Below are 27,216 nucleotides of genomic sequence, written 5' to 3'. Positions count from 1 at the left end.
CCCACTAACGTTCGGAGTGCTAAACAGGTTCAGAGGCGGCACCCATCTGTCCGCGCTCCAGGCCAGTACCAACGGCACTTCTCGCCAGCCGTGTGAGGCGGCCGGTTACCCGAGGCCAACTAGTGATCCCTGGCGCGAGGGTATCATTGCGTTTAGGCTACTGATGACCTTGCGTGGGTTCAAGTTCAACAGTGGACGTGACAGGGAATGAGGAAAGGTGCAGCTGACTCATATCGTTTCATATCGCCAAATCATATTGTTTCCTCGCGGCCCAGTGGTTGGGGACCACTGTCTCAGAGGATCTGACCTGGGCCCAACATGTTGATACAATCACAAAGAACGAGCAACAGTGGTTATACTTTGTTAAGAGTTTCAGGTCACCAGAGACTCTAGCAAATGTCTACAGATGTACCATAGCGAACACTCTGATTGGTTGGATCACTGTCTGGGATGGAGGCTCCAACGAAAGGATCATAAAAGGCTTCAAGGAGTTACAGACTCAGCCATCTCCATCACAGGCACAACCTACCCCATCATCAAGGACATCTTCAAGAGGTGGTGCCTCAAGAAGATGGTATCCACTACAAAGGACCCTCACCACCCAGGACATATCCTCTTCTCATTGTTAGCATCAGGAGCCTGAAGGCACACATCCAGTGATTCAGGCAACACACACAAAATGCTGGTGGAACGCAGCAGGCCAGGCAGCATCTATAGGAAGAAGTACAGTCGACATTTTGGGCCCAGACCTTTCGTCAGGACTAACTGAAAGAAAAGATATAACCATATAACAATTACAACATGGAAACAGGCCACCTCGGCCCTTCTAGTCCGTGCCGAACGCTTACTCTCACCTAGTCCCACTGGCCCGCACTCAGCCCATAACCCTCCATTCCTCTCCTGTCCATATACCTATCCAATTTTGCTTTAAATGACAATACCGAACCTGCCTCTACCACTTCTGCTGGAAGCTCATTCCACACAGCTACCACTCTTTGAGTAAAGAATTTCCCCATGTTACCCTTAAACTTTTGCCCCCTAACTCTCAACTCATGTCCTCTTGTTTGAATCTCCTCTACTCTCAATGGAAAAAGCCTATCCACGTCAACTCTATCTATCCCCCTCATAATTTTAAATACCTCTATCAAGTCCCCCCTCAACTTTCAACGCTCTAAAGAATAAAGACCTAACTTGTTCAATTTTCCCTGTAACGTAGGTGCTGAAACCCAGGTAACGTTCTAGTAAATCTTCTCTGTACTCTCTCTATTTTGTTGACTTCTTTCCTATAATTCGGTGACCAGAACTGTACACAATACTCCAAATCCGGCCTTACCAATGCCTTGTACAATTTTAACATTACATCCCAACTCCTATACTCAATGCTCTGATTTATAAAGGCCAGCATAGCAAAAGCTTTCTCACCACACTATCCACATGAGATTCCACCTTCAGGGAACTATGCACCATTATTCCTAGATCACTCTGTTCTACTGCATTTTTCAATGCCCTGCCATTTACCACGTATGTCCTATTTGGATTATTCCTACCAAAATGTAACACCTCACACTTATCAGCATTAAACTCCATCTGCCATCGCTCAGCCCACTCTTCTAACTGGCCTAAATCTCTCTGCAAACTTTGAAAACCTACTTCATTATCCACAACGCCACCTATCTTAGTATTATCTGCATACTTACTAATCCAATTTACCACCCCATCATCCAGATCATTAATGTATATGACAAACAACATTGGACCCAGTACAGATCCCTGAGGCACACCACTAGTCACCGGCCTCCAACCTGACAAACAGTTATCCACCACTACTCTCTGGCATCTCCCATCCAGCCACTGTTGAATCCATTTTACTACTTCAATATTAATACCTAATGATTGAACCTTCCTAACTAACCTTCCGTGCAGAACCTTGTCAAAGGCCTTACTGAAGTCCATATAGACAACATCCACTGCTTTAACCTCGTCAACTTTCCACGTAACCTCTTCAAAAAATTAGTAAAAGATAGTAAGAGATTTGAAAGTGGGAGGGGGAGGGGAGGTCCAAAATGATAGGAGAAGACAGGAGGGGGAGGGATGAAGCTAAGAGCTGGAAAGTTGATTGGCAAAAGGGATACACAGCTGGAGAAGGGAAAGGACCATGGGATGGGAGGCCTAGGGAGAAAGAAAGGGGGAGGAGAGCACCAGAGGGAGATGGAGAGCAGGCAAGGAGTGATTGTGAGAGGGACAGAGAGAGAAAAAAGAGAGGGGAAAGGGGGGGAATAATAAATAAATAAGGGATGGGGTAAGAAGGGGAGGAGGGGCATTAACAGAAGTTAGAGAAATCAATGTTCATGTCATCAGGTTGGAGGCTACCCAGATGGAATATAAGGTGTTGTTCCTCCAACCTGAGTGTGGCTTCATCTTGACAGTAGAGGAGGCCATGGATTGACATATCAGAATGGGAATGGGATGTGGAATTAAAATGTGTGGCCACTGGGAGCAGGAACAGCTTCTTTCCCTCTGCCATCAGATTTCTGAATGGACAATGAACCCATGGACACTGCCTCACTAATCCTCGTTTACCCTACTTATTTGTCCAGAAACCACACACAAAATGCAGGAGGAACTCAGCAAGTCAGGTAACATCCACGGAGAGGAATAAACAGTCAACATCTTTTTTTTGTTTATTATAACATAGTAATTTTGCTACACCTGAACTGTACTGCGACCACAAAACGACACATCTCACAAACTAACTCAAGTATAATGGAGCTGATTATGAGAGCTTTTAGTCTGAATGAGAACTTAAATCAGAGAACAAAAACAGTACAGCAACTGTCAACACACAATTGCTGTCAATTTAAACTGCATGCTTAGACAGCCAGGTAAAGTTGCCGACAACAGAGGGAAATGGACAATACGCAGGCAGAAGGGAATACTTTACTTTGGCACCAATAACTTAATTGCTCAAGCTCAGTACTGTGGGAGAAGGTATCTCTCATTCCTGCCCACTCACGTCTCTGTTGTGGAGCCTCGTAAATGTAAAGATCAGGAAAAGCTTAATATATCACACCGAAACATTCAGTGAAATGCGTCACTGTGTGTGAATGACGGAGACGGTCTATGTAGACTGACCTGGGTGCAGTCCGCAAATATCGCCAAGCTCCTGCGGTCAGCAGAGCATGCCCACAACATGCTAATCAGTACGTCATTGGAAAGTGGGAGGGAACCGACATACAAACTACCCACCAGAATTGAACTCGAGCGGTGACCAGTGGCACTGGAAGGCATTTTGCTTACCCTCGTGTTAGTGTTTCTTTCTACTTCTATCACTTCCCCTGGTCCCTGGCAGTCAGGTCCAGGCACCCATCATTCTCAGTTCCCTATCACCCTCCCACCACCCCCGTTCCCCGTCACCCACTGCCCCCTGTTCTCTGTCACCCACCCACTGCCCCATTCCCTATCACCCACCCCACCGCCCCCTGTTCTCCGTCACCCACCCACCGTGTTCCCCGTCACCCACTGCCCCCGTTCCCCATCACCCACTGCCCCCGTTCTCCATCACCCACCCACAGTTTTCCCCGTCACCCACACACCACCCCGTTCCCCGTCACCCACCTACCACCCCCTGTTCTCCGTCACCCACCCACCGTGTTCCCCATCACACACCGCCCCATTCCCTGTCACCCACCTACCACCCCCCTGTTCTCCGTCACCCACCCACCGTGTTCCCCATCACACACCGCCCCGTTCCCTGTCACCCACCTACCACCCCCTGTTCTCCGTCACCCACCCACCGTGTTCCCCATCACCCACCGCCCCCGTTCCCCGTCACCCACTGCCCCCATTCTCCATCACCCACCCACAGTTTTCCCCGTCACCCACACACCGCCCCGTTCCCTGTCACCCACCTACCACCCCCTGTTCTCCGTCACCCACCCACCGTGTTCCCCATCACCCACCGCCCCCGTTCCCCGTCACCCACTGCCCCCTGTTCTCTGTCACCCACCCACCGTGTTCCTCGTCACCCACTGCCCCCTGTTCTGGACACACATTACTCTCTGAGTTAAGAAGCCCCCATGTAAATCTTTTTCAAACTTTGCCCACTGAGTCCTGTGGTATTTGACATCTCTCTCCTGGGAGGAAGATGCTGTTTGTCCAGTCCATCTATGCCTGTCATTATGTTAATCACTTCTCTCAGTGCCCCCCTCAGCCCCTGCTGCTCCAGAGAAAATAATTCTCAATCAGAATCACTAACATGTTGTGAAATTTGTTGTTTTGTAGGGCAATACATTTCAATACTTAAAATGTACTAGATTATAATAAAAAATGCAAAAAATTAAATGAGTAGTACAAAAAGGGAGAAGAAAATACTGAGGTAGTGATCATGGGTTCATTGTCCATTCAGAAATCTGATGGTGGAGGGGAAGAAGCTGTTCCTGAATCGTTGATTGTGTGTCTTCAGGCTCCTGTACCTCCTCCGATGGTAGCAGTGAGAAGAGGGCCTAGTATCCAAGTTTGTCCAACGTCTCTTTGTCACAAAAATACACCAAACACTTGAAAGGAAGTCGGACAGCAACATGGATAGGAAAATTTGAGAGGGAAAGGGACAAACACTATCCCTAATCAGGTAAAGGGATTAGCCTGGATTGGTTTTCAATCTGCATGGATCAATTGGGCCCAAAGGCCTTTCCCCATAGTGATTAAATTTACAGATTATCTTTATTTGTCACATGTACATTGAAATATCAAAACATACAGAGAAAGGTGTCTTTGCATCAACAACCAACACAGTCCCAGGATGTGCTGGGGGCAGCCCGCAAGTGTCGCCATGATTCCAGCGCCAACCTAGCGCGCGCACAGCTCACTAACGCTAACCCGCACACCTTTGGAAAGTGGGAGGAAACTGGAGCACACGGAGGAAACACACACAGTCACGAGAATGTACGGATTCCTTGTAGACTGCGGCAGGAAATGAACCCAGGTCCCGGGGGATGTATCTCTCGTAAACAGGTTCACCCTCTTGGAAGCTGTCAGGACAGAAGATACTGCCAGTCTGAGAGGCGGACAGGTCTGCGAGCCGAAAATTGGTGCAGAAGCAGAGCTGAGGAGTCAGACATCAGGAAGAGCCGTGGTAGTAGGGGACTCCATAGTAAGAGGTACGGAAAGGGGTTTCTGCGGAAACACGCGAGATTTAAGGATGGTGTATTGCCTCCCTGGTGCTAGGATCCAGGACATCATGGACCGATTGCAGGGAATCCTCAAGGGTGAAGGTGAACAGCCGGAAGTAGTAGTGCATGTCGGCACAAATGACATCGGGAAGAAGAGGAAGGACATTCTGCAGCGGGACTTCAGAGAACTTGGAAGAAGGCTGAAAAGCAGGACTTCCAGGGTGGTTATCTCTGGTTTGCTTCCAGTTCCTCGTGCTGGAGAGGGCAGGAACAGGGAGATAATGGATCTGAATGTGTGGCTGAGGAACTGGTGCAGGAAGCAAGGATTTACATTCTTGGACCACTGGGGTATGTTTTGGGGTAGGGATGAATTGTACAAATGGGACGGGTTGCACCTTAATAGGTGGGGGACCAGCATTCTGGCAGACAGGTTTGCCACTGCAACACAGATGTGTTTAAACTAAGTAGTGGGGGGAGGGGATGAACTGGAAATATAAAGATGGAGTTAAAGGGAAAATGAAAATAAGAAAAGTTAAAAAGGACAACAGAATCAATGGAGTAGAAAGCTCAAGAAGAGATCATACAGTATGGCCAAGTGAAATAGGAATTGATATGAAAGGAGAGGGGAGTAACAAATTAAAAGTATTATATATGAATGCACGAAGTATAAGGAATAAAGTAGATGAGCTGGAGACTCAGTTGGAAATTGGCAAGTACGATGTTGTGGGAATAACTGAGACATGGCTTCAAGCGGACAGGGCCTGGGAAATGAATATTCAAGGATATATGTCTTATCGAAAGGACAGACTAACAGGCAGAGGGGGTGGGGTGGCTCTGTTGGTGAGGAATGATATTCAGTCCCTTGCGAGGGGGGACATAGAATCTGGGGATGTAGAGTCAGTATGGATAGAACTGAGAAATTCTAAGGGTAGAAAGACCCTAATGGGAGTTATCTACAGGCCCCCAAACAGCAGTCTGGATGTAAGGTGTAAGTTGAATGAAGAGTTAAAATTGGCATGTCGCAAAGGTAATGATACAGTTGTCATGGGGGATTTCAACATGCAGGTAGACTGGGAGAATCAGAATGGTACTGGACCTCAAGAAAGGGAGTTTGTGGAGTGCCTCTGAGATGGATTCTTAGAACAGCTGGTACTGGAGCCTACCAGGGAGAAGGCAATTCTAGATTTAGTGTTGAGTAATGAACCGGATTTGATCAGGGACCTTGAGGTAAAGGAGCCATTAGGAGGTAGTGACCATAATACGATATGTTTTAACCTACAATTTGAGAAGGAGAAGGGAAAATCGGATGTGTCAGTATTACAGTTGAACAAAGGGAACTATGGAGCTATGAGGGAGGATTTTTGGTTTCCAAATTTGAGGAAGGACATTCTTGCTATTGAGGGAGTGTAGTGTAGGTTCACAAGGTTAATTCCCGGAATGGCGGGACTGTCATATGTTGAAAGATTGGAGTGACTGGGCTTGTATACACTGGAATTTAGAAGGATGAGAGGGGATCTGATTGAAACATATAAGATTATTAAGGGATTGGACACGCTGGAGGCAGGATGCATGTTCCCGCTGATGGGTGAGTCCAGAACTAGAGTCCACAATTTAAGAATAATGGGTAGGCCATTTAGAACAGAGATGCGGAAAAACTTTTTCACCCAGAGAGTGGTGGATATGTGGAATGCTCTGCCCCAGAAGGCAGTGGAGGCCAAGTCTCTGGATGCTTTCAAGAGAGAGTTAGTTAGAGCTCTTATAGATAGCTGGGTCAAGGGATATGGGGAGAGGGCAGGAACGGGGTACTGATTGTGTATGATCAGCCATGATCACATTGAATGGTGGTGCTGGCTCAAAGGGCCGAATGGCCTACTCCTGCACCTATTGTCTATTGTCACTGGCACTCTTACAACGTTACCTGAACCACTACACTCTGGTGCCTCCCTATGAATCCGATGCGTGTGTTGCAGTTCCTTCTCTCATGAATGGTTTTACATGGCCGGAAGTTCACGTTGCTTTATGCGAATGGAACATTATAAGTCACCAGCCATACTTCAGATGGGTGTGGGTTTCTGGTTTCCACAATGAATACCCGGAATTAGGGAGGTTTCAGCTACAGAGCCAAAATTAATCATTAATCATCTGAGTCCAAATTAACTATCCATACCCTTTCAACGCCAAATCCTGCATCATTCTCCCCACACTCTCACCCCGTCTGGCACCAACAATCATTCCACGGTCAAAGTCACTTCTTTCCCATCCTGATGTTTGGCTTGAACAACAGCTGAACCTCTTTGGCCACGTCTGCATGCATTTATGCACTGAGTTGCTGCCACGTGATTGGCTGTTTTGATATTTGCATTAATGACCAGGTAATAAAGTGACCACGCGTGTGAATTCCACAAGGGTCTTTTGAACTTCAGAGATCATTGGAGAAGTCCTCTGGATCTCCAGCTTGGTAAAGTAGCGACACCGAGGATGGGGCAGGGTGCAGGGGTGCCCTGGAATTCTGTTATGATTCTATAGCCTCCTGCCCACCTCCCCCACTAGTCTCACCACTCAGCCTCTGACACCTACCTCATTGAGGGAGGAGAGCATCCCCGAGGTCTGGCTCGTCATCCCAAATCGCTTCTCAACGGTAGAGATGATGCTCTTCATGTACCCGGATACCATGAGCTGGGAGAGTTGCAGGAGTCCATGACACAGAACAAAAAACTGGAGCAGGAAGAAAGATAAGAGAGAGGCCATTCTGAGTTAGAAATATCCTGCCGTCCCTGGCAGATCAAGTTTTAAAAGTATTTATTTATTGATTTAGAGATACAGTACGGAACAGGCCCTTCCGACCCAACAGGCCACACTGCCCAGCAACTGACCTATTTAATCCTACCCTAATCACATGATAACTTGCAATGACCAATTAATCTACTAACCGACTCATCTTTGGACTCGGAGAACCCAGAGGAAGCCTATGACAAGGAACATACAAACTTGCTTACAGGGGACAACGGAATTGAAGTCTGAACTCCGATGCCCGAAGCCACAATACTGTGCTAACCGCTACGCTACCGCCACACCCCTGCAGAGCGTTCGTGTGGTGACCTGCCTTTCTGTTCAAGGGAGGGGCAAAGTGAGGCTACAGTAGCAGGATATCAAGGATTGTGCTTGCAAGTGTTACCACACTTACGACACCCACACTGCATGGCCACAACTCGTTAACCCTAGCCCGTACGCCTTTGGACTATGGGAGGAAACCCAGCGGTCATAGGAAGAGTGTACAAACCCCTTACAGACAGTGGCAGGAATCCTGCTGTGGGGGGAGTGAAGAGCACAGTTGTTGGTGTGCACATAGCGGATAATCTAACCTCAACCCATAGCTCCTATTCATTAGTCAAGATGGCACAGCAGCGACTTTCTGAGGAGATTGAGGCTCTCCTGCCCCCTTCTAACAAACTTCTACAGAAGCACCATCAAGAGTGTCCAGTCTGGCTGCATCATTGCGTGGAAGCAGCGAGGCATCGGATTGCACGACCCTACAGAGGACAGTAAAAACTGCCGTGAGGATCACCGGGGTCTCCTCGTCTCCCAGTTGTGACATTTACTGGGAGCACTGTGCAGGAAGGGCCTGAAGCATTGTCGAGGATCTCTGCCACCATCGCACAACCTCTTTGACCCTCTACTGTCAGGAAGGAGGTCCAGGAGCACCAGGACTAAACTGCCAGGCTGGGTAACAGCTTCTTCCCTCAGGCTGTGAGACTGTGTCACTTCTGGGACAACAAACTGCTTACTTGAGCTGCTCACTACACATGCATTTTCAATTATATTTTATTAACCTATTTATGGTCATGTTTTGTTTTATGTGCTGTGTGTGATGAATGTTTTGTGGGTGCTTCGTGGTCTAGGGGAACGACGTTTCATTTGGTTGTATTTATGTACAGTCAGATGACAATAAATCGCCTTCTTCGATGGCTGAGAGAATCCGCATGAGGATCTTCTTTCATATTCAGTGGAGGGGCGAGGTGAGGTTGTGGAACATAAAGCATTGAGGACGTGCTGGGGGCAGCCCGTAAGTGTCACCACACTTCCAACGCCAACATAGCTTGCCCACACCTCCCTGACCCTAACCCGTGCACCTTCGGAAAGTGGGGAGAAACAGAGGAATCCTACACGGTCCCGGGGAGGACGCATGAACTCGTTGTTGGCAGTGGCAGGAATCGAACCCCAGTAAGCGAATGATGGCGCTGTAGAGCAATTGCACTTCCTGCTCCTCTTAGTACGCACAACACCACAGCACAGTAAGACCATAAGCAGTAGGAACAGAAGGAGGCCGTTCAGCCCATCAGATTTACTCCTCCATTCCATCATGGCTGGTTTATTTTCCCTCTCAAGCCCATTCTCCTGTCTTCTCCCCGTAATTTTTAACATCCTGACTATTCAAGAACCTATCAATCTCTGCTTTAAATACACCCAATGACTGGGCAACGGCAGCCGTCTGTGGCAATGAATTCAACAGATTCACCACCCTCTGACTAAAGGAATTCCTCCTCATCTCTGTTCTAAATGGATGAGCCTCTATTCTGAGGCTGTGACCTCTGGTCCTAGACTCCCCCACTATAAAACATCTACTCTAACTAGGACTTACAATACTTGACAGATTTCAATGAGATCACCCCTCAAACTCCGGCAAACACAGGCCCAGAGCCATCAAATGTTCTCAACATACATTAATCCTTCCATTCCCAGAATCTTTCTTGTAAGCTTCCTCTGTCAGCACATCTTTTCTTCAATAGGGTCCAAATAATGTTCACAGTAGGCCGTACTGCCAATGGTGGGGTAGATGTCAATGCAGCAGGAGTTTAAACATGGCTCTGGAGCTGTGAATTGGCCTCGTCTGCAGGACTGTCTGGGAGCCCCAGGAAACAACGGGTGTGAAGGGTTAGTTCACCGAGTGACACACTCAGCAGAATCTCAGACGGACTGCACACACACAAGGCTATAGGGAGCAGAACCTGGGAAGTGTGAAGCCCAGAGCAGTGACGTTCTACGGACTCTGCACTCACCTTTATGCTGTTGAAGGGGTTGACAGTGCATCCTCTGGGCTTCTCCCCCTGGCCGGACTTGGACACAACAGACGGACGTCCCGTAATCCCCATCCTGACAAATGGTGTCACTCTGTCACCTGAGAGATAGACTGGGGGGGGAGAGCCGGTGGGACCGAGATTGAGGAGAGAATGTGGGAGGGAGGGAGAGGGAGAGGGAGAGGGAGAGGGAGAGGGAGAGGGAGAGGGAGAGGGAGAGGGAGAGGGAGAGGGAGAGGGAGAGGGAGAGGGAGAGAGGGGAGGGGAGAGGGGGAGGGGGAGGGGGAGGGGGAGGGGGAGGGGGAGGGGGAGGGGGAGGGGAGAGGGAGGAGAGGGAGAGGGAGAGGGAGAGGGAGAGGGAGGAGAGGGAGAGGGAGAGGGAGAGGGAGAGGGAGAGGGAGAGAGAGGAGAGGGAGAGGGAGAGGGGAGAGGGAGAGGGAGAGGGAGAGGGAGAGGGAGGAGAGAGGGAGAGGGAGAGGGAGAGGGAGAGGGAGAGGGGAGAGGGAGAGAGAGAAGAGAAAGGGGAGAGGGGGGAGAGAGGGAGAGGGGGGAGAGAGGGAATTGGGGTGAGAATAATTATTTTAGATGGAGTTTAACTTTATGTTTGTAGTTTTATAAATCACTTACATACATGTAATTGTTCTGTAATTTTTCCCGTAATTATGATACACCATTTTTTTTAAAGAAACTTCTTAGCAGGTGTCGCTCAGCTTGATTCTAGCGATTTCACAGGATAAGTTTTATCATTGGAAATATTTGTTATGCCTAATTTGAGATTGAGATAACCACCACTTCTTTTCTTTGTCCTCTCAGCTCCTCTCTCTCGTTAGTTTTGCTTTCCCGGAACATTTCTTAAAACGTACCCAAGCAACAAGTTTGGGTGGTACGGTAGCGTCGCGGTTACTGTGTCAGAGTTCAGAGTTCAACCCCAGCACCCTCTGTCAGGTGTATGAACATTCAGCCGTAAGCACATGGGTCTTTTCCTGGGTGAACTGGTTTCATCCCACATTCCTCTGATTAGGCTAGGATTAAATCGGCAGCTATCGGCCAGAGCAGTTCGAAGGGCCAATTCCACGCTGTATCCGAGTAATAAATAACTAAATAAATTCCAAAGACGTACCAGTCAGCAGCTTAATTGGTCATTGTAAATTGTCCTGTGATTAGGCCAGGGTTAAATCGGTGGGTTGCTGGGTACGTGGCTCGTTGGGCTAGAAGGGCCTGTTCTGCACTGTATCTCTAAATAAAAAGTAAAAATAATGGTCATAACAACCCAAGACACAGGAGGAAATAGCAGCAGATTTTCGAAAATAGGAAGAAAGAAAAATTCAGAAAGAGCTATTGAAGAGGTGTAGTCAGAGTGGACAGCCAGCCAGTTTCTCTTCCACAGCGCAATAATGTCAGATGCGAGCAGGCACAATTTTAAAGTGATGAGAGGAAAGAGGGTCCGTACTGACCACACCAGACGGGTCTGTACTGAGCTGTCCTATGTTCACGCCGTGCCAGAATCTAAGCCACTGCCCCAGATCTTCTGAAGACATGTCACTTGCCACAGTAATGTGGGAGTGGGAAGGAGATTTGAAGAAAAATGTAATGAAAAACGTGACAGAGACTTCAAAAATGCCCACTGATGACCAAAGACCATGCTATAAAGTCAGCACAACATCACGGGCTGAAGGGCCTGTACTGTACTGGAATATTGTCTACACTCGGTGGCCACTTTATTAGGTACACCTGCTCATTAAAGCAAATATCTAATCGGCCAATCATGTGGCAGCAACTCGATGCATAAAAGCATGCAGGCACCGGTCAAGAGGGTCAGACCAAATATCAGAATGGGGAAGAAATGTGATCCAAGTGACTTTGACCGTGGATTGATTGCTGGTGCCAGATGGGGTGGTCTGAGTATCTCAGAAACTGCAGATCTGGGATTTTCATGCACAACTGTCTGCACAAAATCATCCAGCGAGCTGGAGCTCTGTGGGCACAAACACCTTGTTGATGAGAGGGGTCAGAGGAGAATGGCCAGGCTGGTTCACGCTGACAGGAAGGTGACAGTAGCTCAAATAACTAGGTGTTACTGAAGAAAATCTCTGAATGCACAACACGTCGAACCTTTAAGTGGATGGGCTACAACAGCAGAAGAGCAGGATCATACACTCGGTGACCACTTGATTAGGTACAGGAGATACACAATGAAGTGGCCACTGAGTCCACTGCATTCCTTCATGGGAGATACACCCTTATGAGGATTAGATGACGACTGTACAGTATACCTCAGGCACTTTCTCACCGAGCCCTGTGTAATCATGCATCAACATTTCACGGTCTGCTACCACTCAAGCAATTCTCTTCCAATTTTCCTTCACTATGAGTCAGAATTTGATTCACCATCGACAGGTATTAAGCCAAGAATTAATCACTGTCTGCATTACATAACATCTTGGTGAAGAACAGGTGAGAATCAGAATCAGGTTTATTAACACTGGCCTCTGTCATGAAAGTTGCTGTTTTGCAGAGCTGTCCAGCGTGGCCATCAACGACAGGATGCCCGTGCAGGAGAGCTGGGAAAGCCGTTGCACTGGGGCAGTTCCATTCTCTCGACCCCAGACGTCTGAGTCCAGCGGTGCGAACAAGCGTCGCAAACTGGGGACGTCCTTGGTTACAGTGGATGACCATGATGCCTTCGATATCCTGTCATGCCCTTCGCCCTCCTCGAAGCGCTGAGGAACCGCCTTCCCAGCTGTTAGGTCTCATCCGCCCAGTGCGCCACAGCTGACTTCACGCGCCAGGACAGGGATGTCCGGACCTCACTGGTCAGCTATTCTCACCTGCTTGAGCCCGCCTGTCCAGGCGGTGTACTGGGGTGGGGTCGCTGTCACACGCAAACAGCTACTTCGAGCCACAGGTGAGAGCTGAGTGCCCAGTGGGGCCCAAAGGTGAGCGAGCTGCCCCTTCACCAGAGTGCTACCCCTCCCTGGACGCCACGTACACTACAGCCATACAGTGTAACACAAAGAAAACTAAACATTACAGGAAGAACAAAGACCAGTACAGCACAGGAACAGATCCTTCAGCCCACAATATTTCGTCAAATCAATTAAATAAGTAATCAAAATATACAATTTAATTTTTATCTATCAGTATATAAGTAGTGCCGAGGAAGAAGAAGAAACTCCTTAACTCTGATTGGAGTCATCAGGACACTGTCATGATGGCGTTTTTTTTTTAAGCAGGCTTTCTTATTTTTACGAGGCCCGGTTGCTAGCTCGACGCTCAACCCAGCTCGGATGGAAAGCGTGCAAGGGCGCCGGCTGGATTCGAACTCGGGAGCCTTCGCTCCGCAGGCCGGGTGCTGATGCCACTACGCCACCAGCTGGCTGGGTAGTGCCACAGGAGAGTCAAAAATAGTGAGGTGGTGCCCATGGGTTCACTGTCCACTGAGAAATCTGACGGTGGAGAGGAAGGAGCTGTTCCTGAAACATTGAGCGTAGGTACCTCCTCCTCGACGGCAGTAATGAGGTGAGGGTACACTCTGTACGGTGGGTGCATAAATCATCAAATGTTGCAAGTCAAACTGGTCAAGCAGCTGAAACTGGTTTCTCTACCCGGAGGTACTGACTAACCTGATGAGTGTTCTAGCATTTCCTGTACTTGTTTCAGATTCCCATCATCGACAGAATTATCCTATTCAGCATTTAGTTTCTCTTTCTACAGATCTAAGTTCCTTCGGTATTCAGGAACCACATCTTTATATTCAGTCTCTGGAACTGATTTTAAAAGATTAAAGATCAGCCTCATTTGTCACATCTACGTCAAAACATACGGCGAAATGAATCGTTTGCATCAACAACCAACACAGTACGTGGATTGTTCTGGGTAGGGGCAGCTGGCGAGCGTCGTCACGCTTCCAGCGCCAACAACTCACTAACCCTTACCTATATGTCTTTAGAATCTGGCAGGTAATTGGAACACCCAGAGGAAACCCGGGCAGTCATGGGGAGAACGTACAAACTCCTTACAGGCAGTGGCAGGAATTGAACCCCCATCGGAGAGTCCTGCTGCGTTACTGCGCTAACCGCTATGCTGCTGTGACAACCCTGAAATAATCTGCTTCTGCTTTCAAGCTGCAAGATGCAAGAGATTGCAGATACTGGAATCCAGACCAAAAAAAAGGCTGCAGGAACCCAGTGGATCAACTGCATCTGTAGGGGCAGAGGGAGAGTCCACACCCTCAGTACTGATGCAGTCTTCACCCAAAATGCCAACCATCTCTTTGCCTCCACAGATCCTGCCTGACCCGCCCAGTTCTTCCAGCAAAAGTTCAAAGTTATTATTAAAGTACGTTTGTCACCATATACAATCCGGAGACTCATGTTCTTGTGGGCATTCACAGCAAGTACAAGAAACACAATAGAATTAATGAAAAGACTGCATACAAGATGGACAGAGAACCAGTGTCCCAAAGACAACAAAATTAAAATAAATAAACAAACAAACAAATGAATAAATAAGCAAGCAAGCAATATCAGGAACATGAAGAGCCCTTGAAAGTGATTCCATAGGTTGTGGGAACAGATTAGTGATGGGGCGAGTGAACTTGAGTGATGTTATCCCCTTTGGTTCAAGAGTCTGACGGTTGAGGCTAATAACTGTTCCTGAGCCTGGCATTGTGGGTCCTGAGGCTCCTGTCCCTTCTTCCTGATGGCAGCAGTGAGAAAAGGACTTTGCCTGGGTGGTGGGCATCCCTGATGATGGACGCTGCTTTCCTGCGACAGTGCTTCATGTAGATGTGCTCAACGGTGGGGAGGGATTTATCCGTGATGGTCTGGGCTGTATCCGCTACCTTTCCCATTCAATGGGCATCGGTGTTTCCCTACCAGGCCATGATGCAACTAGTCAAAAATGACTGTTACTGCAGATCAGATGCAGCACAAAAAAAAAATAAGATAAAGACACAATAACTAAAAACCCACAATAAATATAAATACTTAAGTTAAGCTTATGCACACCGATTGATTGTATGTCCATAAAGGGACTCTAGGCACAGGAGTGTCTGTACATAAAGTGACTGATAGGAAATGATGAGGTAGTGGTGTTTGAGGGTGAAGAGAGGGAGGTTAGTGTCCTTTATTTTTACTGAGATACATCTTGGAATAGGCCTTTCTGGCCCTTCGAGACACACTGCCCAGAAACCCTCGATTTAACCCTGATCACAGGACAACTTACAATGACCAATTAACCCACCAACTGGTACATCTTTAGACTGAATGAGGAAACCGGAGCACCCGGAGAAAACCCACACGGTCACGGGGAGAACGTACAAACTCCTTACAGACAGCGGCAAGATATGAACCTGCGTCGCCTGTACTCTGAAGCATTGTACTGACCACTACAGTACCGCACCATTCCCAACTCTGCACCACACATCTATAGAAGCCTTACCTTTACTATTTTTTCTTTATATTCTTCCTGGACAAGGTCCTAAACATATCGCTCTAAACCAAGCACCATTTTGTACCGTTGTATCTGAGATTCTCTCTTCCCTCTAAGCTGTGAAGGTGCGCAGCCACACAGTAACTAAAATGCTCCCGTGCACATGGCCTTTGTTACTACGCAGCTTGAATTTTCTTTTATATAATTGTAATATCGTTTTGAAATTATCTTGATATTATTTTGAAACCTATGTTAATATAATTGCAATATACTGTAATTATGTTAATTAATATAATTCACAGGTTTTTTAAATAATAAACCTACAACTTTTACTTTGAAATGTTTTAGAGCTTCAACATGTGTACATTGTCAGCGTTTCAGATTACAACACTGTTACAAATTGGAACAATAAACACAGGATGGAAGTCAGCAGCTCACTGTTAATAAACCACTGGCCTGCTGAACACCAGTGCTATCCAGTCAAAACATGTTATTTCTGACAATGTGCCTATCATTTGTTCTGACCTACTGGCATTGTTTGCTTGTGTCGCGAGCTGCCATTTGTGTCTGTTTAATGTGCATAGTACGGAAAAAAAGATTTAAGGTGCCGTGTCAAAATTCGCTGCTCAGAACAATGCAGCTGTAAACAAAAATTAGAGGGAATGTTGATGGCATCCCAACTCTTGTACTCAATATTAATCTGATAAAGTTAATCACTTGTGGTGGGGAGTGTCTTGTACTCACTACCACTCATTGCTTTGTATGTAAACACCATGCCCAAGATTACAGAAAGTAGTGGTCACAGCCCAGTCCATCACACACAAAGCCCTCCCCACCTAGAACCATGGAACATTACAGCACAGAAACAGGTCTTTTGGCCCTTCTTGGCTGTGCCGAACCATTTTTCTGCCTGGTCCCACTGTGCACATCTACAGGAGTGCCGCTGCAGGAAACAGCATCCATCATCTGGGACCTCACCACCCAGGCCATGCTCTCTTCTCACTGCTGCCATCGGGCAGGAGGTACAGGAGCTTCAGGACCCACACCACCAGGCTCAGGAACAGTTTTTACCCCTCAATCCTGAACTGCCGTGGATACCTTCTCTTACCCCAACTCTAAACTTATTCTACGACCTACATCTCACCTTCAAGGACCCTACAACTCATGTTCTCAGGTTTTCCTTGCACAATGGTTGCTTGTCAATCTTTGTTTATGGATAGTTTTTCGTAAATCCTATCGCTTAATTTTCCTGTAAATGCCTGCCAGAAAATGAATCTCAAATAGTATATGGTAACATATTGCATCTAAATTGCACTGATGTATCTATAATGCATTTATGCACATTTGACACCATATCAGTACTTGTAATTTTTTAAATATAATTCTTTATTATTTATCATTATTGAATGTTTTTGTTGCATGTCGCACCACAACTAACACACCACAGCAAATTCTTAATATATGTAAATGTATATGGCGAATAAAGTTGATCCTTAATCCTTTGATAATTTATTTTGAGCTTTGGTTTTGTACAAGACTCCGTCCCATGCGCTTTCAACTGTACAAAGTTCATTGATTCCGCCCCACAGATTCCAAGCTGCCTGAAGCTCCGATCTATAAAATCCACTCCATGTGGTGACACTGTCATAAAAATTGGAAAGAGGGCAAAGAGCACCTGGGGGATATCCACACGGTTACAGGGAGAACGAGATTCAAACATGTCTTAAAAGCCAACATGAAGAAATGTACATCGATATCAACAATAGGGAAACCAGTGCCAAGGACGGGAAACTCTGGCAAACCAGCATCCAAGAAAGAAGCAAGAGAGAAGTCATAGCAAGATCACCAGTACCTCCAACCCTTGGCTGCAGAAGTGATGAAATACGATCCGAGGACAGTTATTTGAGCTATTTAAGGATGGAGGAAGCAATAAATATTTGCAGGCCAGTTTGTTAAATATTGTTTTAGAGGTGGAACAACTATTCAAATCCATTGCAGTATAACCGGTTGGTTAGAAAGGCACAAAACAATTACAAACAGTCGATTTGTATGTGCCAAGAAATCACCTGATTGATCAGTTTAACTGATTTTGGCATGAACTAGATGGGCCAAAGGGCTTGTTTCTGCACTGTACTCCTCTAAGGAACAGCAGCTTCCGAAGCCAACAGGCATGCAGAATTAGAAGAGAAGAAAACGGAAAGAGAGGCAGCAACAACCAAAGCCCGATCTGTCGTCTGGAACAACCTGTCCTGAATGCGGGAGAACTTTCAAAGCTAAGATTGCACTCATAAGCCACTTGACAGCCCATAAATAGATCAACAGAATGAAGACCATCATCCTCGACCGTGAGGGATGGCCATGACGATCGGGAGAACATACAAACGTTTTACAGACAGTAGTGGGAACTAAACCTGGGTTGCTGGTACTGTGAAGTGTTGTGCTAACCACTGGGCTACGGTCCTACACGTTGCAAAGCCTTCCTGCCAGCCGCAGTCCATGTTTCCGTACCATGCAGTGATGCAGCATGTTAGGATGCTCCCTGTGGCACATCTGTAGAAGGATGTGAGTATAGACGTGCGAGGTCCAGCTCCCTTCAGCCTCCTCAGAAAGTCGAGGGATTGGTGAGCTTTCCTGATTGTGTAGGATGTGCTCAAACACAAGAGGGCACAGGTCCAGTTTGAGGGGGGAAGATTTTAAAGAGTCCTGAGGGGCAACTTCTTCAGACAGAGGGTAATGGGTGTGTTAAATGAGTTTGGATTCAGAGTTCTTATTATCACGACCATAAAGTGTGATTGTCTACTAGTGTCTGGCCAATCCTGGTTGTGGAGATCTGGTTTCCCACTTTTCCCTTCCAAACCCTGGAAAGACACAATCACAGCTGGACGACATTCCAAAAAAACATCCCCTACTCCTTAAAATCTCTTGAGGAATGATTTTTTTTCCTTTGGTATGAAGAACTGGGGGAATTTAAGATACAAAATCCAAATAAATTTATTATCAAAGTATGCATACGTTACCATATACTATCTTCAGATTCATTTTCTCCAGGCATTTACAGGAAAAATAGAGGAATACATAGAATTTTTGAAAAACTATCCATAAGCAAAGACTGACAAGCTACTAATGTCCAAAAGACAAACTGAAAGAAAAAAGAAACAAATAATAATAATCGAGTGGCAGGGTGGAGGTACGTCTCTACCAAAGGAGGTGTAAGGAGCTCCTTCCCTCCACTAGCCTGCAGGTCACCCCTGGGCAAGATGTGGCACCTGCTTAGCCCCCCATCAGGGTCATGTGAAGCCATGGGAGCAGGTGGTGGATGGTCGTATGAGCAGCTGGTGCAGATCACAAATCCTGGTTACGCAACCATTGACTCCAGGCAGGCAATCTCTGAAGAGTATTGATAACGGCTGGGGTCACCTGTCTTCTAAAGATACTGCCCAGAAGAAGGCAATGGCAAACCACTTCAGCAGAAAAATTTGCCAAGAACATTCATGGTCAAAAGACCATGATCACCAACGTCATATGACATGGCATATAATGATGATGATATTGATGAATATTTAATTAATTTATTTATTTTGAGAACACTTGAGCTGTAGGGTCCTTGTGAGTCCATAGTTTGTGGGATCAGTTCGGAGTTGAGGTGAGTGAAGTTATCCACGCTGGTTCAGGAGCCTGATAGTAGAAGAGTAAAAAATGTTCCTGAATCTGGTTTTGTGAGACCTAAGGTTCTTGTAACTCTTGCTGAATGGTAGCAGTGAGAAGAGAGCATAGCCTGGACAGTCAGGGCCCCTGATGATGGATGCTACTTTCCTGTGGTTTAGAGGTATATGGGCTAAACATAGGCAAATGGGAATGCACATCTTGGTCAGAATTACCAAGTTGGGTTGAAGGGCCTGTTTCTGATCACTTTTTGCCTGGGGCTCCAATCCATGAACCTCCACTCCAGGGCATCGGAGCTGCCCAGGGCTTCAAGCCATATGATCTCCGCTCCGTGGAACCTGAGCTGCCAGAACTTGGACTTTGAGCATTTCCTTATCACCCCACCTGACCGTTGAAACACTTCAATGTTTGAGAGGTAATCTTTCATGGAAATCTCACACTGCATTGAACTTGAGTATAGATACAGGATTTATTTCACATGATCTGTTTACCAAAACACCACCCAACCATTGTTAATATTATGGACTAAACAAAGATCTCTCTGTGTGCTAACTCAGGCTAACTACTTATTAACCAGGAAACCGTACAGTTCGGGCCAGAGTAACACACACAACATGCTGGAGGAGCTCAGCAGGTCAGGCAGCATTTGCAGAAAGGAATAAAGAGTAACATTTTGTGCCAAGATCCTTCCTCAGGACTGGGCCCAGACCTTAATGGTGGGGAAGGTTGTGCCCTTGATGGAGCTGGCTAAGTCTACAATGCTCTGCAGCTTTTTTCTGATCCTGCGCATTCGAGATTCTGTACCAGGCGATGATGCAACCGGTCAGAATACATTTATAGAAACTGCAAGTGTCTGGTGATATACCAAATCTCTACAAACTCCTAATGAAATAGAGCCATGGTTATAACTTCTCCAATAGACATTTAATTTTAATTTTACTTAGAGATACAGTGCGGAGTAGGACCTTCGGGCCCTTTGAGGCATGCTGCCCCAGCAACCCCACAACCCAATTAACCCTAACCTAATCAAGGGACAATTTACAATGACCTTCTTGATACACCTTTGGACTGTGAGAGGGAACTGGAGCACCCACGTGTTCCACAGGGAGGATGCAGAAGCTCCATACAAAGGATGCTGGGATTGAACTCTGAACTCCAATCGCTAAACTAACATGGCGCCCTAATACACTGGGATTACACCATCACTTATCCATCTTGCTGGCTTTCACAGTAAATACGAAGAAACACAATAGAGCCAATGAATAACTGCACACAAAGACTGACAAACAACCAATTTACAAAAGATGACAAATTCTGCAAATACAAAAAGAAAAACAAAATAATAATAATAAATCAGTAATAAATAATATTGAGAACACGAGTTGTAGAGTCCTTGAAAGTGAGTCTATAGGCTGTGGAATCAGTTTAGAGGTGAGGCGAGTGAAGTTATCCATGCTGGTTCAGGAGCCTGATGGTTGAGGGGTAATAACTGTTCCTGAACTTGGCGGTGTGGGACCTAAGGCTCCTGTCCCTCCTGCCTGATGGTGGGAGTGAGGAGAGAGCATGGCCTGGATGGTGGGGATCCTTGCTGATGTTTTTTTTAAAATATGGAGACAGTAGATCTGGTATTTCTCATTACTACTGTGTTGTACCACAGGTTATGAAGGACACCAAGATCATTACCCTCCATTAAAACAAAGGTGAGAGAACGAACTGTAACAACTACAGGGGCATCTCCCTCTTGAGTGTTATAGGCAAGGTCTTTGTCCAAGTTTTCTTGGTCCACCACCAGAAGTTGGCTGAATGTGCCTCCCTGGAGTCCTAGAGAGGCTTCCGTGCTGGAAGGTCAACTATGGACATGATTTTCTCTCTCCACCAACTCCAGGAGAAGTGCAGAGAACATAAAAAGCCCCTCTACTTTGCACTTATTGATCTCACCAGGGCGTTTGTCTTGGTCAACAGAGATGGGCTCTTTCAGATCCTCTCTAAGGTAGGCTGCCCATCAAGGCTACAGAGCATAATGAAATCCTTCCACAGCAACGTGAAGGGAATAGCGCAGTGTAACAGCAGCTCTTCAGAGCCCCTTGACCTTACAGGTGGCATCAAGCAGGGCTGTGTTCTTGCCCCAGTGCGCTTCGGGATCTTCTTTGCCCTCCTCCTGAGGCACACATTTGGCACCGTAACGGAGGGGATCTAGCTCCATACTAGATCAGATTGCAGGCTTTTTAACCTCGCCCACCAAAAAGCCAAAACCAAACTGCGCGAGACCATGATCAGAGACATGCTGTTTGCCGATGATGCAGCAGTCAGAACCCACACTCCACAGCCCCTCCAGAGCCTGATGGATCACTTCTCCCAAGTCTGCAAGGAATTTGGTCTGATTATCAGCCTGAAAAAGACTAAAGTCCTGAGACAAGACGTGGAGGCATCACCAGTCATTACCACTGATAACTACAAACAGGGGTTCATCATCTGTGACAACATCTCCTTGCACACAGAAATTGACAAGTACATTGGGAAGGCTGTAACAGCTCTTGCCTGCCTCACCACATGAGTCTGGGAGAACTTCAAGTTCTCAATCAAAACAAAGATGGCAGTGTGCAATTCTTGTGTCACTAGCTCACTGCTGTATGGGAATGAGACCTGGATAATATACCCTGAGCAGGGCAGAAGGTCAGCACCTTCCACTTAAGGTGCCTTCATCACATCTTGGGCACCTCCTGAAGACAGAGATCTGAGTTTCTTTCTCTTGCCGGCCTCCCTAGCACATACCGGCTGCTCAGGCAGCATTGACTGCGCTGGCTGGGCCACGTCTGCCGTTCGGCCGCATTCCAAAAGACATGTTCTATGGTGAGCTGCATTCAGGAATGAGAAGCACTGGCCACCCGCAACTGCTCTACAAGGATGTCTGCAATCAGGGCAGGAAGGTGCTGGACATCAACAATGAGTCCCGGGAGGAACGTGCAGCCGACCACACCAGATGGAGAAGCACACCCTCAAACAACACCTTCAGTCAGCTGAGGAAACATTTCTGAAAGAGGCCCACAGAAAAGAACACTGCATCTCCAGCAGAGATGAGATGGAAATGATTCCAGGAGTGAAAGGCTTATTGTATGAGGAGCATTTGATGGCTCTGGGCCTTTACTCACTGTAGTTTAGAAAAATGAGGGGGGATCTTATCGAAACCTATTGAATGTTGAAAGGTCTAGATAGACTGAATATGGAGAGGATGTTTCCCATGGTGGGTGAGTCTAGGACCAGAGGGCACAGCCTCATAATAGAGGGATGTCCATTTAGAAACATAGAAATCTAAAGGCCCTTCAGCCCACAATACTGTGCCGACCATGTAACCTACTCTAGAAACTGCCTCGAATTCCCCTACCGCTCAGCACTCTATTTTTCTAAGCTCCGTGTACCTATCTAAGAGTCTCTTAAAATACCTTATTGTATCTGCCTCCACCACCTTCACCGGCAATGTATTCCACCCACCCACCACTCTCCGTGTGAAAAACCTACCTCTGACATCTCCCTTGAACCTACTTCCAAGCACCTCCAAACTATGCCCCCTCACGTGAGCTATTTCAGCCCTGGGGAAAAAGCCTCTGACTATCCACATGATCAATATCTCTCATCTTCTTATACACCTCATCCTTCGTCGCTCCAAGGAGAAAAGGCTGAGTTCACTCAACCTACTATCATAAAGCATGCTCTCCAATCCAGGCAACATCCATTTGGAACAGAGATGAGGAGGAATGTCTTTAGCTAGAGGCTGGTGAATCTGTGGAATTTGTTGCCACAGACAACTATGGAGGCCAAGTCATTGGGTAGATTGGTTAGAAAAGGTGTAAAAGGTTATGGGGAGAAGGCAGGAGATTGAGGCTGCAAGAGAAATGGATCAGCCATGATGAAATGGCAGAGCAGGGTTGATGAGCTGAATGGCCCAATCCTGCTCCTATGTCTTATGGAGATAACTTATTGATGTCTCGTCAGCCACAGACGGCACTGCACCAACATAGATACTGTAGCTAGGATGCAACATCCATGGTTGTCCTCAACCAGCAGAGGGCCACTGTACAGTATTATATTACTCTATGCATATATCCTGGACAAAGATTCTTATGGAAGCATAGAAAACCCTACAGCACAATACAGGCCCTTCAGCCCACAAAGCTGGGCCAAACATGTCCTTACCTTAGAAATTAACTTGGGTCACCCATATCCTCTATTTGTCTAATCTCCATGTACGCCTCCAGGAGTCTCTTAAAAGATCCTATCGTATCCGCCCCTACCTCCGTCGCCAGCAGCCCATTCCACACACTCACCACTCTCTGCGTAAAAAACTTACCCCTGACATCTCCTCTGTACCTACTTCCAAGCACCTTAAAACTATGCCCTCTTGTGCAAGCCATTTCAGCCCTGGGAAAAAGCCTCTGACTATCCACACGATCAATGTCTCTCATCATCTTATACACCTCTATCAGGTCACCTCTCATCCTCAGTCACTCCAAGGGGAAAAGGCCAAGTTCACTCAACCTATTCTCATAAGGCATGCTCCCCAATCCAGGCAACGTCCTTGTAAATCTCCTCTGCACCCTTTCTATGGTTTCCACATCCTTCCTGTAGTGAGGCGACCAGAATTGAGCACAGTACTCCAAGTGGGGTCTGACCAGGGTCCTATATAGCTGCAACATTACCTCTCGGCTCTTAAACTCAACCACATGGTTGATGAAGGCCAATGCACCATATGCTTTCTTAACCACAGAGTTGACCTGTGTAGCAGCTTTGAGTGTCCTATGGACTCAGACCCCAAGATCCCTCTGATCCCCCACACTGCCAAGAGTCTTACCATTATTATATTCTGCCATCATATTTGACCTACCAAAATGACCACCTGACACTTATCTGGGTTGAACTCCATCTGCCACTTCTCAGCCCAGTTTTGTATCCTATCAATGTCTCGCTGTAACCTCTGACAGCCCTCCACGCTATCCACAGTACCCCCAACCTTTGTGTCATCAGCAAACTTACTAACCCATCCCTCCACTTCCTCATCCGGGTCATTTATAAAAATCACAAAGAGTAAGGGTCCCAGAACAGATCCTTGAGGCACTCCACTGGTGACTGACCTCCATGCAGAATATGACCCATCTACAACCACTCTTTGCCTTCTGTGGGCAAGCCGGTTCTGGATCCACAAAGCAATGTCCCCCTGGATCCCATGCCTCCTTACTTTCTCAATAAGCCTTACATGGGGCACCTTATCAAATGCCTTGCTGAAATGCATATACACTACATTGACTGCTCTACCTTCATCAATGTGTTTAGTCATATCCTCAAAAAATTAAAATGATGCTCGTCAGGCACGGCCTGCCTTTGACAAAGCCATGCTGATTATTCCTAATCATATTATACCTCTCCAAATGTTCATAAATCCTGCCTCTCAGGATCTTTTCCATCAACTTACCAACCACTGAAGAAAGACTCACTGCTCTTTAATTTCCTGGGCTCTTTATTCCCTTTCTTGAATAAAGGAACAACATCTGCAACCCTTCAATCCTACGGAACCTCTCCCGTCCCAATTGATGATGCAAGATGAATCAAAGATCATCAGCAATCTCCTCCCTCGCCTCACACAGTAGCCTGGGGTACATCTCTTCCATCGTGGTGACTTATCCAACTTGATGCTTTCCAAAAGCTCCAGCACATCCTCTTCCTTAATATCTACATGCTCAAGCTTTTCAGTCTGTTGTAAGTCATCCCTACAATCGCCAAGATCCTTTTCTGTAGTGAATACTGAAGCAAAGTATTCATTAAGTACCTCTGCTATCTCTGTTATGTTTTAATCTGATGACTGCTTATCCACACAGAATTAAGAATAATGTAAATATATTAATAAATCTTAATTTAAAATAAACTCAAAGGACAGGATTAAACTTGGGTCATCACCAGTTCTATTAAATATGTCAACATGCTGATGATGATTAATTTAAAATGCTGTAAATATGAAAATAAATTCAGTTAAAAATAAGAAGCAAAAATAATAAAGTTGAAAATAAAACCAGAGGTCATAAACAGAGAGATGCAAGGGATTCTGCAGATGAAAGGTCTTGGCCCAAAACCTCAACAGTTCAATCATTTCCATAGACACTGCCGTACCCGCTGAGTTCCTTCGGCATTTTGTGTGTGTCGCAATGTACCGCCGTATACTGCAGCCACAAACCAACAAATTTAAATTTCACAACATATGGGAAATCAAAAACTTGGGCTGTTCTGTATTTAATATTTAAATAATATTTGAGTAATCCTCTGAGTGTGTGTACATGTATATAGTTTAAGTATTCTTGTTCATTTATGTAATTCATTAGAGACTATTTGTTAAAATACATTAATTGCATATGTCATCACGCTACCACGTAACACGTGCACGCCCCACTTAAAGTAAACTGAAAGATAAACGTGCATTCCGGACTCCCGTGTCTTCCTTTGAATTAGTTTAATGTTTTCAAGTTACAAAACAGAATATCTATACTGATTCTGATGAGACATGTTACTGTGGGCTGACACAAGAAGAGTGGAATTTTCCTAGAATTCACTTGTAAACCTTTCTTGTGAAATTGGGACAGGGCCCCCCATGGAGCGGCAGAAGGGAAGGTGGATGAGCTAAAGGGATCACTGGCAGAAAATGGCAAATAAATTCTGATGTTGCTGTAAACCCTTCACATTGTGGCAGAGAGCCCAGAGGCCAAGTGCCAGAGCCACAGCCACAATATCAACAAAAGAACTAGTTGTTGACACAAGAGATTCTGCAAATGCTGGAAGTCCAGAGGAACACACACAATGCCGGAGGAACTCAGAAGGTCAGGTATTATCTACAGAAATAAATAGTCGATGTTTCCGGCCAACTACTGATGAAAGGTTTCGGCCCAAAACATCAATGGCTTATTCCTTTCCAGTCCTAATGAAATGTCTCCACCTGAAATGTCGACCGTTTATTCTTCTCAAATCCAGATGAAGGGTCTTGCCTGAAACATCGACTATTTATTTATTTCCGTAGATGCTGCCTGACCTCATTTCCTCCAGCATTTTGTCTGTGATAAGCTGGGTATTTACTTTAGGAAGCAGGACAGTGTACACCCCTCTATCCCCACCCTGTGTTGACAGTTGAGGGCTTCATGGCCCCAAGTATAAACTTCTAATTTATTTAGAGATACAGCACAGTAACATGTCCTTAGGGCCCAACGATCCTGCGCCGCCCAATCACATCCACGTGACCAATTGATTTACTAACCCAAATGTCCTTGGACTATGAGAGGAAACCAGAGCACCTAGAGGAAACCAACACGGTCACGTGGAGACCACACAAACTCCTTACAGACAGCAGAATGAATTGAACCCGGGTCTCGGGCCTGTAATCGTGTTATGCCAACCGATACACCACGTCGCCATCTATAGTACTCTCCTTGGGAAAGGAGAACCATTAAGTCAGCAGAAGTGGTGGATGCAGGTTCAATTCTAACAAAGTCACAGAGCGCAACAGCACAAATACAGGCCCTTTGGCCCATCTAGTCCATGACAAACTATTATTCTGCCCAATCCTGTTGACATGCACCTGAATCACAGCCTTCCATACCCCACCCATCCATGTACATATCCAAACTTACCTTGAATGTTGAAATCGAACCTGGTTCCACTTCCACTGGCAGCTCGCTTCATATTCTCACCACCCTCTGAATGAAGAAGTTCCTCTTCATGTTCCCCTTAAATATTTTTAAGGGGAACGCCACCCTCCATCACACCACTTCCACAGAACAATGACTGAAACTGTGAGCACACACAAGGACTCAAATACTTGCACTAATGGCACTTTGTGTATTACT

The 27,216-nt window shown here is 46.3% G+C and overlaps 1 protein-coding gene across 2 annotated transcripts in view; it reads right to left on the bottom strand.

Moving 5' to 3' along the window:
* Nucleotides 1-27,216, bottom strand: part of slco2b1 (solute carrier organic anion transporter family, member 2B1) — a 107,527-nt gene that overhangs the window by 62,472 nt on the left and 17,839 nt on the right. The window contains exons 2-4 of one of the 2 annotated variants that reach the window (XM_073044317.1): nt 11,364-11,479; nt 10,226-10,356; nt 7,746-7,883 (exon numbers count right to left, since the gene is read on the bottom strand). In XM_073044317.1, the coding sequence (XP_072900418.1) occupies nt 7,746-7,883; nt 10,226-10,318 (231 nt within the window). In that variant the 5' untranslated portion in view covers nt 10,319-10,356; nt 11,364-11,479. The remainder of the gene's footprint in view (nt 1-7,745; nt 7,884-10,225; nt 10,357-11,363; nt 11,480-27,216) is intronic. The other variant, XM_073044316.1, reaches the window with a different exon arrangement.

Source organism: Hemitrygon akajei, chromosome 4, assembly GCF_048418815.1.
Source record: "Hemitrygon akajei chromosome 4, sHemAka1.3, whole genome shotgun sequence".
Classification (NCBI taxonomy): Eukaryota; Metazoa; Chordata; class Chondrichthyes; order Myliobatiformes; family Dasyatidae; genus Hemitrygon; species Hemitrygon akajei.
Note: the sequence above shows the minus strand (reverse complement) of the source record. Positions and strands in the feature narration are given on the sequence as shown.